General features: G+C 35.1%; 1 protein-coding gene across 1 annotated transcript; it reads right to left on the bottom strand.

The window, feature by feature from the left end:
• Window positions 1–8,658: 8,658 nt before the first annotated feature.
• Window positions 8,659–11,701, bottom strand: LOC111214055. Its single transcript, XM_022716029.2, has one exon. It carries the CDS (start codon window positions 11,589–11,591, stop codon window positions 8,832–8,834), a length of 2,760 nt encoding a protein of 919 aa, XP_022571750.2. The 5' UTR covers window positions 11,592–11,701; the 3' UTR covers window positions 8,659–8,831.
• Between the last annotated feature and the right edge of the window lie 1,423 nt (window positions 11,702–13,124).

Here is a 13,124-nt window from a genome sequence, read left to right as displayed (position 1 = left end):
CTCTTGCAGACAACCCAAAGTCTTTCTCTTTATGTTCTTTATATTTCAATAAAGCTCATTGAGCTATCTTAGTTTATGTTTCAATAAAACACAACTCTATCTAGTTCTCAAATGTTATCACATCCGAGTAGTCGTGAGGAATCACCGTTGGTACCAGGAGGGGAAGTACGAAAACTGTTAAGATTAAAATCGATGGATTCATTTTTTTCTCTTTGCAATAAGGACTTTGAGAGATTTTGGTTTTTGGCATGAGCGTTTAGAGTTCATATTTATACATCCATCTTTCTGTTTTAAGAATTTATCAAAGTCCATCACTTTTCGTGTTAATTACGACACATTACGCATTGCAAAAGTTTTTTGGGTTCAAAGTTTGAGACTTTGGTGCTGGTGTGGGGGTAGGTTCATTATACCGCGAGGTTTGCAGATGGAACGTTGTTTGACAGTACCTACAAGCGTGCAAAACCCACTTACTATGCGGATTGGTGTCGGCAAGGTATGACCTAACAACCCCAATGTATATATCTTAGTTAGTTTACATTCCTGTTCAAAGTTTATAGGAGTTCTAAGCTGATGTGCATGAGAAAGATAAAATGATGTTAGTTTCTTGGTGCTTACTCCTTGTGATTATTAGGTTATTAGACCAGGGGATTCTTGGAGGTGAAGGAGTACCACCCATGCGAGTATGCAAGTGGTATCCTAATTTTCTTACGTTCGGAGTGTCTTCTTTTATTAGGATGATGATGAAACCAATGGTTTTATTATTTACAGGGGGAAAGCGTAAACTTCAGATTTCACCTAAGGACCAGAGGTGTTTTTCTGGTACTTCCCAAACCATTCTTCTAAGGATCAAGAGGCTGTTTTTAAAAGCTGGTGTTACTTTGTGTAGTGAAGTATTTGTTTTCTGCTTTCTCTCAGACTTAGTTTTATGTAATTATGTGACCCTTAGAGCAAGCGCATTAATGAATCCCCGGTTGAGGTTCATAATTTGAATTTTTTATTATTCTTTTTTTTTTTTTTTTTTAAAACTGACCAATAGCGGGTCGGCACGTGGCGTAGGGCCTGCTAAACAGTAACGATCCAGGTTCATGCGGAAAGAACGTGGTGAGACGAGGTCTTCACTGTTGTTTATTATAATAGTTTTTTTTTTCGATTTGCGTGTGAACATCCCCTAAAATTCTTCAATGCGGTTGCTCTTACTACCCACTTTTTGGATTCGTTTTCTTTTAACTAAATATAAAAAGGGCTAATTGGCTGAGTAGCCATACAAAGAAAAGTCAAGAGAATGGACAAGATTTTGACGTAATGCATTTGTTCGCTTTTTGCCTTCTTTTCTATCGGTTATGTCCTTATACATAAGAAGTTACCGGTTTCAACTCATGGAGAAAACAACGTGGTGATTCTGTGTCCCTTAATAACAATGACACACCTTAGAAAGCGCGTGGATAAACCATATTCAAAAGCAAAAGAAGGAAAACATGGAAAGAAACGAGTTGATGAAAGGCTTAAGTGTGAAAGAAACAACGGTGTTTAACGGAGAATGTAAGAATGTAGTTACATACTATATATTTTAGATAGAATAATATAAGTTCAAATATATGGGAGACGTTTCCATTCGACATGACTAACGTAGAATAGAACCATGTTTGTAATTTGGTAATATAATCACGAACAAAGACAGAGGAGTGGGTGGTTGGGGAGAGGCAATGATGTATTTACTGCAATAAATTTACAATTGTGGGTTACAGCTCTTCCGTTTTTAAGAGTAGGAGAAAGCCACAAGAATGTAGTTTCATACTATATATTTTAGATAGAATAATATAAGTACAAATATATGGGAGACGTTTCCATTCGACATGACTAACGTAGAATAAAATCATGTTTGTAATTTAGTAATATAATCACGAACAAAGAGGGTGGAGTGGACGGTTGGGGAGAGGCAATGATGTATTTACTGCAATAAATTTACAATTGTGGGTTACAGCTCTTCCGTTTTTAAGAGTAAGAGAAAGCCACGTACACAAGATAGATTTACTGAAGATATTTTTAATGTGCATAAGTAAACAAGTGGTGGAACTTAGCACAGGTAATCTTAAATGTGTATTCAAAGCAAACCATAAATGGTGTAATCCGTAAATGTGTTAAATAAAAAAAAGAGGAACCATCCACGTATATCTTACATACATATGACGAGTGTTCTGTTCCATATCACCTAAGTAGTATAGGATTATAAATCCACTTATAATCCCTAAATACTAAACATATCCCAACCACAATTCCTAGATACTAAACATTATCTCAATCTCACCCAACCCCTAAATACTAACCCTAAAATCTAATCAGTAAACCCTAAAAACAAATATAAACAATAAACTCAAATATAAACCCAAAACCCAGATAGAATGGAACAAAATAAATAACATAGTACATATTGGTGAAATTATAAAATGTCTATGATTGCATAAAAAAGTTAACGTCGACAATAACTATACTTCCCCACCTTTTAAATACTAAACCCCAAACACTAATCACTAAACCCTTACCCAAATATAAACCCTAAACCTAAATATAAATCATAAACCCAAATAACATGGAATAAAATAAATAACATAGTATCTATTGATGAGATTATGAAATATATATGATTGCAAGGAAGAAGTTCATCCCGACCCAAAACCATACTCCCTCACTTTCTAAATACTAAACTCTAAACTTAAATCACTAAACCCTAATCCAAATATAAACTCTAAACCTAAATATAAATCATAAACCCAAATAGCATGGAATAAAATAAATAACATAGTACCTATTGGTGAGATTATGAAATATATATGATTGCAAGGAAGAAGTTCATGCGGACCCAAAACCATACTCCTTCACTTTCTAAATACTAAACCCTAAACTTAAATCACTAAACCCTAATCCAAAGATAAAACTTAAACCCAAATATCAAAATTTAAAAAGTATATAAAATTGTGTAGTATTAAATTATATTATGTAATATTGAAGAAACATCATATGAATACCATTCGACTCAACATCACATTGTATTATGTTTTATCTGATGTCATAATAAATTTTATTCCATTTGTGTTTAATATACTATTTCTCTTTACAAAATCATATACACATCAATATAAAATATGGAAAGGTAAATACATTCAATATTGTTTATCATTCACAACAATAAAAAATAAGTATATCTGACGACATCAGTGAAGATAGTACATGCAACCACATCGGAGAAAATAATTTTGTTGTTGATTCACTAGATAGAAGAGAAGAACATACAGTCATAGAATTATGAGAAGAGGGACAATTGCGGCAGAAACGAATACAATAGTTTCGATTGTATGGATGGAAGTGATCGCCACTGAACAAGTCATGTCACTCGCCACACAAGTTTTCAAAACTCTATTATTCACCACAATCCTTCACCATCAACAGAGACAATTTCATCAACAATTTCATACATCACAAAACATCACATATTAAATTATGATGATTAATTATGTGGTGATGTCAACACACATTATTTTTAAACTGAAAACCACTTCTATAACATATACTATACTATTAACATAATAATTACTATACTATGTGGTCAGACATATGTACTACTCCATTTATATACAACACAGTCGCCCACCAAAATATAGTTTATATATTATGGAAATAGACATCTATACTACTTTATTTACTTCTATATAGTATATTTTATTTACAAATTCACACAAACAAAGTATTAGAGGTTGACATAACTATCTTCATCAGGTCTATTTCCATGTATATACACACTTAACTATATTGTCATGCAAATGGAGTACAAGCACCATGTATATAAACAGAAAATCTCAAACTTCTGGTTTTTTTACTTTACAATATCAGATTCCGACATATAATGAATGAAAATTCAGAAAATTTAAGAGTAGTAAAACAACTTACATAATAGGCAATGTGATTTTGTTTTACTGCCGTTATGGTGCCGTCTTACTCACGCCTTTTGTCACCTACCGAGCCTTCGATAATGGTCTTCTTCTCCACAAACTCACCAAAAATGTAATCGGTGGCGTCTTAATCGCTCAAATAAGAAGATGAATCTATTGACCTTTCTATATTTTACCATTTGCTTTGTTAACTATGTGAGAGTAACTAAATACCACATCTTTCTTTTAGAATCACTAGTTATTAATTTAGATTATAATTTTTTTTTTGCAGGTTTTACCGGTTAAATGAAAGGGTAAGATGACAATATTATAGAAAAAACATATTGTGTATCGTTATATTAGAAAAATTGACTACTTCATGAATTATCCTTTTTTCTTGGTTATACAGTCATATTTTCCATATAAAAATGTGAGTTGGTGAAAGGAGTTGGAGTTATTGATTTCTCAAAAAAAAAAGCCTAGCAAAAAGAGTACGAACTTAAATTAATGGTGAGCAAAGCGACAAGAAAACAAAAGCAATCCATGATCGGATGATTCAGGTGATCTGAGAGATAGTTTGGTAAAAGTAAAAATCTTGAAAATGGCTAAATGCTTTTTTGTACCACTGCAGAGCCTGTTTGTTTTTTTTATGGCGGCTTCAAGATTCAAGAGTACAACAATGGCGTGAACACCACGCGCCGACAATCGCGAAGAGATATTTATTGTATTTGTTTTTTTTGTTAAATATTTAATTTCCTTAAACGCAAAAAAAAAATATGAAACGCGCAGTATAAACGTTAAGGTGTTATTGGTTTATATATTTTTATTGATTTAGAAATCCATATAGTATTTATAAATTCAAATAAAATATATAAATTTTCAAATTTTCTCGGATTAGTATTTACAAATCCGGAGGTTTTCCTTCGGATTTGGGCCTTTGTATTTTTCACAAAGAAATTCATGCAAATTCATTCAAATACATTATGAAATCAAATATATTAGTAAATTCGTATGATTGAATAACACTTGATTTGAATTAGAATTTATAAATATTTAAACGAATAACACTTGATTTGAATTAGAATTTATAAATCATTAAACGAATAACACTTGATTTTAATTAAAATTTTAAAATCATAGAACCAATAACACTAGATTTAGTTTGGATTTTCAAATCCATCAAAATACACCAACCAATAACCCCCAACTTTGTTCATCATATTTTTCTCTCAAACTAAAATAACTATAAATAGACACGCAGACTCTCTTGTTAGACTAGAAGAACAAAACAAAACAAAAAGAGAGAGAGAGAGAGACAAAAACTGAGATGGCTTGGGTGTTAATCAAGCATGTTGCGGCTCTGTTAAAGAGAATGGTTCATGTGGTCAAGCTTCTATTGAAGAGAATGGTTCCTGTGGTCAAGCTTTATGCAAGGAGGATGTGGAACAAGATCGCTGGTAAGAAAGACAAGATCGCTGGTCAAGCATGTTGCGACAAGTATTCGAGTGTGTGTGTATTTTGTACGCTAAAATGCTTTCTTTAATTAAATTCTTATGGGTATATGATAAAACCAAAAAAATGACTTTTTACAGAGGCCCTCTTCCACTGACAATTCATCCTCAACCGTTGATGAAACCTCAGACCTTGGGTTTAGATGCATCTCCTAACGAATCAGTACCTAATTAATCAAGCATGTTGCAGCTCTGTTGAAGAGAATGGTTCCTGTGGTCAAGCTTCTGTTGAAGAGAATGATTCTTGTGGTCAAGCTTTATGCAAGGAGGATGTGGAACAAGATCGCTGGTAAGAAAGACTTGGACTTTTCACTTTTCCTAATATTCCAAAACAAAACAAAACAAAGATTTGAACTTTTTGTAGGTTGGTTAAAATGCCTTGCGCTAGGGGAATTGGTCTGTGGTATGATAAAGTGATTTTTTACAGCGGTGTATACAAACAAGTATACAAGTATTCGAGTGTGTATGTGTGTATTTTGTACGCTAAAATGCTTTCTTTAATTAAATCCTTATGGGTATATGATAAAACCAAAAAAATGGCTTTTTACAGAGGCCTTCTTCCACAGACAATTCATCTTCAACCGTTGATGAAACCTCAGACCTTGGGTTTAGATGCATCTCCTAATGAATCAGTACCTATCCAGACCGTCAAAAAGACTAAGGTAATTCCTTAGTACACTTATGTTAAATTACATAGATCGTAAAGATTTGTTATCCATTCCTTGTTCTTTAAGAACACATTCAGAGTCGTTGGTATTTTTCTGTCAAATTAGCCTGAGGTTCATTTTACTTTATCTATTAATCAGTTACAAGTTTCTATTTTTAGAAGTTTTACCACATACTTGCAGGAGTTCAAGTTGAATCCAGAGGCAAATAACTTTGGTCGGTCTCATACAAAACGTCTTTCACCAGCTCCTACTGCTATGCCTGACATTGGAAATATTGTTTATGTACCAAGCAACAATCCCATCCTACCTGTCCCTGAAGCTTTTTACCCAGAACTTGTGAACAACCAACCCTTATATGCCCCAAACATCTCCATCTTCCAAGTTTGTTCCATATGGAAGGAAATTTGACTGCTGAAAATGTTGTTGGTGTTCCCTTTCCACAACACATAAGTATTATATTTCCTATATTATCCCTGCTTCTCTTTCTCTTCAGGCATATTATGTCAAAGGGGCCTTATCAACTAGTAGTTGAGAGTAGAATACTTGTTTCAGCATTAAGCGTCTGATCCTTAACAAATATCAGTATACAAGAACCAGATAAGAGATCTCTTTGAATTGACATAACTAAGTTTTGTAAAATGAAGAATCAAAACTCTTTCGACACTTACTAAACCATCCTACTAACTCTTTGATACCATGATAACATTTGTGAACTAAGAAAGATTCTAACTTTATTGAAATGAAAGATAGCTCATTGAGCTTTATTGTGAAACTAGAGAAAAGGAAAAGCTTTAGTTTTGTAACCAAGAACACAAGAAATTAAATAGATATTTCATTAAGTGAAGGAGAGGCTGCTACAATGGCAGCCAAAGTTACATTCATCAAAGCACATAACAACATATATATGAATCTAGAAACCCTAGTTACATGGATTACAAAAGCCTCTAATAGATCATAAACTTGGGCTTTAGTTTGGGCTTCAATATATCATAATGACCGGAGATTGTGAGCTTAACCAGTGTGTTATTCCTTAGTAATCTACGTTCTATACTAACACTCGTCCCGGGGGTAGGGGCGTACAAGTGTAGTTCCAGTAAACCCTCCTTTTCCATTGCAGTCCGAATCCAACGGTTGACACGGGCAGATTCATTTTTGTAACTCTTAGTGCTAACTACACAACACAGAGACAGAGAGAATGTCTTGATGGCGGGAGAGTTGTTTAGCAGAGCAAGTGTCTTGTCTACGAAATCAGAGAAGCGGTGTGATAGAGTAAACTTGTATTTTATTTATGAATATGAAAGAAGAATCTAATGTTCAGGAAACACCGATTCAGATAAATATAATGTTAAGCAACTAGTCAGACTAGCGACTCAATCACTAATTTTCCAGAAAAGTAGAAAAGAAAAGGAGAGAAAATGTTCACAATATTCGAATGAATTTTAAAATGAAAGCGTTCCTCCGTTTTTGTAACAAACTTCTTGTTACATCCTCTCTCTCCTCTGATGTGGCTTATGACATGTCCCACACCACTTGAATATCTGTGTCAATTTGATACAAAAACAGTGATTGAGTCGCTAGTCTGACTAGTTGCTTAACATTGTATTTCTCTGAATCAGTGTTTACTGAACATTGGATTCTTCTTTCATATTCATAAATAAAATACAAGTTTACTTTATCACGATGTGAACCGTTTGTTGCTTCTTCTTCGTTGGGATAGACAACTATCGACTCATCAAAACTAAGGCTGTCTACAAGAGACAGCAGATTCCTCCACCTCCTGGACAGAACAGATGTGGAAGCAGCCACTTTTGTCGGAACTAATGACAGGATTTTGCCAAGAATCTCATCTGGCAAACTGCTGATCGAATCCCCCATTAAAAACATAGACATAGAATACAAAAGCGTTTTTATAACCTAAACAAAACAGAGGAAAAAGAACCTAGTCGACGCGCAGTTTTTTTTATACTAGTAGATTATTTTCCAAATATCACGTTTTTTCTGTTTTTGTTTGTTATATCTATTTTATTTTATTCATATAAAATTGTATTTTTATGTCAAATTTATCAATTAAGTTTTTCAAAAATCTAATATATACAATGAGTTATTAGTTCTTTAAAAAATAATATTCTGAATGCACATAAATTCACTGGCGACAATGATCATGCAATTCCACAGCTGAGAGAAGCTTAGTGACGATGAAGATCAAATTACAAGAAAAGAATAGACCTGCAATAAACATTGAAAACATGATATTACATTTTTTTATTCTTTATAGCTAAAGAAAACATTTGCATTAAATGTATAGTACAGTTTAATTGAATAAAATTTTACATTCATTCAAAAAAAAAAACATTGAAAACATGTTGATGTTGACCTTTAAGGCTTTTATTCATTTTCATTTGTAGATGTGTTGTGGGACAAAGAGGATTCATGAATGTGAGATATGCTCAAGAGATGAGTTTTGCTTCAACGATATAACAACCTGAAATTTTATACCACAAGCACCAGAATCTTATACAAGAACACTTTGATTTTGGTAGCATTAACAAAATGATCTACAAGAGAAAATAAAATATTATAAGCAAAGTTAGCTTCAGGAATTTGGTTATATGCTTATTGTAACTTCATATTCACTCTCGTAACAATCTCTTCACACAAAAGAAAAAGTTGGATATACTACAACCCACAAAAAACAATAAAAGACAAAACTGTGGTGTATCTGTATATCATCAAGAATCATTGGACTTGTGCAGCTCACCAGTTTCTTGCAACTCCACAACTTTCTCATATCTCAAATCCTCTACGAACCTCTTAGGGATGAAACAACGACCACCAAATCTCTGCTGCAAGAAAACCAAAACAGCAAAAACGAAACCGATGAAGAGGATAACGATATCCCACGCAGTGGAGTAGTAGTCCACTTTGTGGCTTGCATAAATGAACGACCAGTCAAGTATCTTCCCGTAGCTGTGACTTCTATAAAGATCATAAGCATGAGGAAGCAAACGAACGAAGCTGTGTCCACCATAAAACGAAGCAGCAAGAGCCTTTGCGTCCGAGTTGCTGAACCCATTGAAGAGTATCTGAGGAAGAAGGAACGCATCAAGCATCAAACCTCCATAAGACTTTAGATCTTTCCACAGAGAAGGACGTTGGAAAGAGCGTTTCAACGTCACAGGACGGTACAAGAGGTTCCGAGCAGCGCGTGGCTTCCCTATGTACACAACTCTTTTAGGAGTTCTGTTACGGTTCACTAGCCAAGCTATCAATCCACCAGTGATGTAGAGAGGCAAACACACGTAACACACCATCTTCTCTGCTTTCCACACGCTCTCACGGTGATGATGATGATTCTCTGTGTTTCTTCTAGCACTCCAAGCTAGCTGGAGAAGACGGCACTCGAGTAAGAAAGCTATCATCGTCACTATCCTCACCACAATCTCCTTGGCTTCAATCCATCTATCGTTCTCGAAGAACAAGCTCTCCTGGTTACGGCTGCTTTTGAAGATCTCTTCGAAGTTTAACAGGAGAGGAATCATGTGACCGAGTACGAGAAGTGTCACCATTGCGATGGAGATGAAAGGAAGTGTTTCTTGGTGTTTACTCATATGGTAAAGCTGCATCCCAACGAAGAGACACGAGAGTGTATTGGATGTTAACACCATAGCAATCTCCAAATCCATTCTCCATACAGATTCTTTCGCTTGATGAACGTAGATGGACCTAGACACAACCTCCATGCGTCCAACGTAAAGCGGATCCGTCTTCTCTCGTGTGCTTTCGATTGTTCCTTTTAAACGGTCATCGCTTCTAGAATCAATAGGAGAAAACTTGAATCTGATTGCAAGACTGCAGTCAACAGTCGTTGTGCTATTTAGCTTAACTGATTGACATCCCACCATACATAACTCGCCTGTGTCCCTATCATACGTTCCCTCTGCAAAGATATCTCCACGAGATTCAGAAACAGGATTCAAGAAACGGATCCTGTAAGTGATGTTTGTGAAGCTTTTGGTGACACTGTTAACATTCATAGGGATTCCAGGTACCCCAGCGCCTTGCCCACGAACCAAGAGTTCACGATACAGTCTATCTCCAACGAAGTAAGGGCTTGCACGTGCAGATCTCACTCCTCCAGAATATTTCACTGACATGACAAATCTCATGTCTGAGGTTTGTGCATCAGGGTAATGCTTTCCTTTGCTTTTGGACCGGCTCTTGCATAGCTTACTCACTCTCTCGCCTTCTGTATACTCATACCTCAGACCAGAGAAGCGCCACAACGGATCATTTAGGCTTGAGAACTCGATCCTACCTGTTTTAGCACTCCAAAGCTCCCCAACTACTGGAGCCCTTCTTTTAATCGACAAGGAAGCTGGAAACCTCAAACTCAACCTCAGTGAACAGTCACCAACCTTAGCATTACTCAAAGAATCCGTGAAATTCAAGATCCTGCACGCAACACCACAGAACCTATTCTTATCCACATCCCAAGCTCCCTCTGCAACCAAAGCACTCCTCGGATCAAAAGAAAACAACCTGCTGACACCGCTAGTGTTACTAAACGACAAAACCACCTTCATCTTCTCGCCATCACACAGCAACGACAAGAGAGACATGTACTCTACACCACTACTGCAAGTACGGTTAATCCCACAATCAGTAGTTCTGTAAACATGACTTCTACCTTCAAACACCTTACACAAACCTCCTAAAACACTCTCCACAGACAAACTCTCCTCGCTGTTCCTCCCACACTCAGCATTCGATTGCTCTAACAACTTGTACTCATAGTTCAAAGGAGTGTTCCTTGCGCCAAGAATCGATACCGTTTTAAAATCACTCTGGTTACTCACGCTCTCCAACACTCCCTTCACTAAACTCCCGTAGATGTTAGACTCATTGGAGTAAGTAAGCATTAGACGAGCGTCAAAGGGCTTATAAGTCCCAAATGGGGACAAAACCTGAGCTGATCCGACCAAACAGACTCGTCCTGTACGTTCCGACCAAAACCCGTAAAGTTCGAAACTTTGCCCACCCATAAAGCTCACCGGGATCCTACGCCCGTCGATCTGCGTCACCTGAATCATTTTTCGCTGCCCTAAATCGCCGGAGGTTCTGGAGATTTGTAAAGTCAATCTCGCCTCGACTCTGTAGATTCCACCGTCGCCCAGAGTTTTGCGGATCGATTTGGGCCGAAAGCTAGCGGATTTGACGTCGGAGCTTCGCGGCTGGTTGTTGCGATTGAAGAAGGAGTCGCCGCCGGAGAAGAAGCTGACGTCGAAGGCGAGCGAGGCGGGGCTGGAGGCGGCGGAGGGAGAAGGATCGGTGGGGGACTCGGGGACGATGTGGTTGCAGTGATCGGAGTAAGGGATCCGAGGGGGTTTGAAGGGGTTGGGGTTCACTAGGGATGAGACGGCGAGGGGAGTTGCGGAGGTTAGAAAGAGGAGGAAGAAGACGAAGAAGAGAGAAGGGCGAAAAGTCGCCATTTTTACGAGAAAGTGTGAAGCTTTTTTACATGCTCTGTTTTCTTCTTCCTTCCTCCTTTCGCGATTTCAAGATCCGGCTTGCTCTTCAGTGTAGTTGTTGTTGTACCTTTTTTACTTCTAAATAAATTTATTTACTTATAATTTAAAATAAACAAAAAACGAAAACAAAATTGTGAAATACTTTTAAGAATGATAAGTTATTAGCAAATGCTATGTGGAGAATAAAATGGTGCATCATAGAATTTTGAATAAAATCAAAATAAATTTAATTCGGATGTAAACATAAAAATAATTAACTTGTATACTAAGAAAATGTAGTTATTTTATAAATATTGTATTGATAAAGGTTATTAATAAATAAAATAAAACAATATGATGTAAAAATGCATGATTGGATAATGTAAAATAGTATTAAGAATTTTTGAATTTTGCTAAATCAACTAATCTAATTCTTATCTATGAGTGGTTGTTCTTGTTTCTATGTAGTTTTTTTTTGTCTAATTGTATTTTATTTCTTTTAATATCAAACATATATAATTAAATTAAACTTCTACTTGTTAAAGAGAAGATTAGTAGATTACACATGGTGAGACTTGAATAGTGTATAAGGTACTTGGATCACTTCACTTACCGTCAAATGATTTTAAGTTGGAAACGTGAAAAATTTAACATGGTCAGTTAGGGGTGGATGCAAGCGAACACTTATTTTCTTTATGTATATGTATATTTGATACCTTGCCTGTCTTAAACGAGTAATAAATTTTTGGAGTTGTACTTGATTTGTCGAAAATGGGTACTTATTTTTTCGAGTCTTGTCCAAAAATGTGTTACTTAACTCGTTCGATTACTTACTACTTATAAGTATTATGAATTATTTGGATATATTTCCAAGTTTCTTAGAATTACTTGGTAGATAATATTCAACCAGAGAAAGTTATGAAAGTTTTTTTTGTCTACTCGACTTGGTAAAATTACGAAAGCTAATTCAGATAAAATATTTACACCTAATATAAAAAAGAAGAATGAACAAAATACATGTTTGTCCAAAAAAAATAAAAAAGAAGAATGAACAAAATACATATATTTTGATATGAAAGTGTTGTTTACTTCTTACAAAAAAATATATATTTTTAGGATTTTGTTTTTTTTATGATTTAGTTATCATTTTCTAAGTCGTAAAACAAGTAATATTATGGCGAGTCGTTAACTTTTTTGTGATACTTATTGTCTTGTATTTGTAAGTAGCAAAACTCAACGACTTGATACTTGATAACGAAATCGAAGAGAATATGATCAAGTTACAAGTATAATGCAAGTAACCAGTACTTGTGTCTAGCCAGATTGGTTTGTGTTATTAATGCTTTAAAACTTCTGCTATAAAAAGATATAAATTATCATAAAACGTATGAATACAAAACAACATTTAATAAATATTCATATTAAATATATTATATCTATGATAATATTATTTAAATTTATTTATACATCATATAAAAAATAAAAGTGGTTGTCTAGATTTATTTACCAGAAAAC

The sequence above is a fragment of the Brassica napus genome, chromosome A1 (genome assembly GCF_020379485.1).
Source record: "Brassica napus cultivar Da-Ae chromosome A1, Da-Ae, whole genome shotgun sequence".
Classification (NCBI taxonomy): Eukaryota; Viridiplantae; Streptophyta; class Magnoliopsida; order Brassicales; family Brassicaceae; genus Brassica; species Brassica napus.
Note: the sequence above shows the minus strand (reverse complement) of the source record. Positions and strands in the feature narration are given on the sequence as shown.

What these genes read in the sequence shown, in the direction of transcription:
- LOC111214055 (XM_022716029.2), bottom strand. Translation starts at nt 11,591, where the DNA reads ATGGCGACTTTTCGCCCTTCTCTCTTCTTCGTCTTCTTCCTCCTCTTT.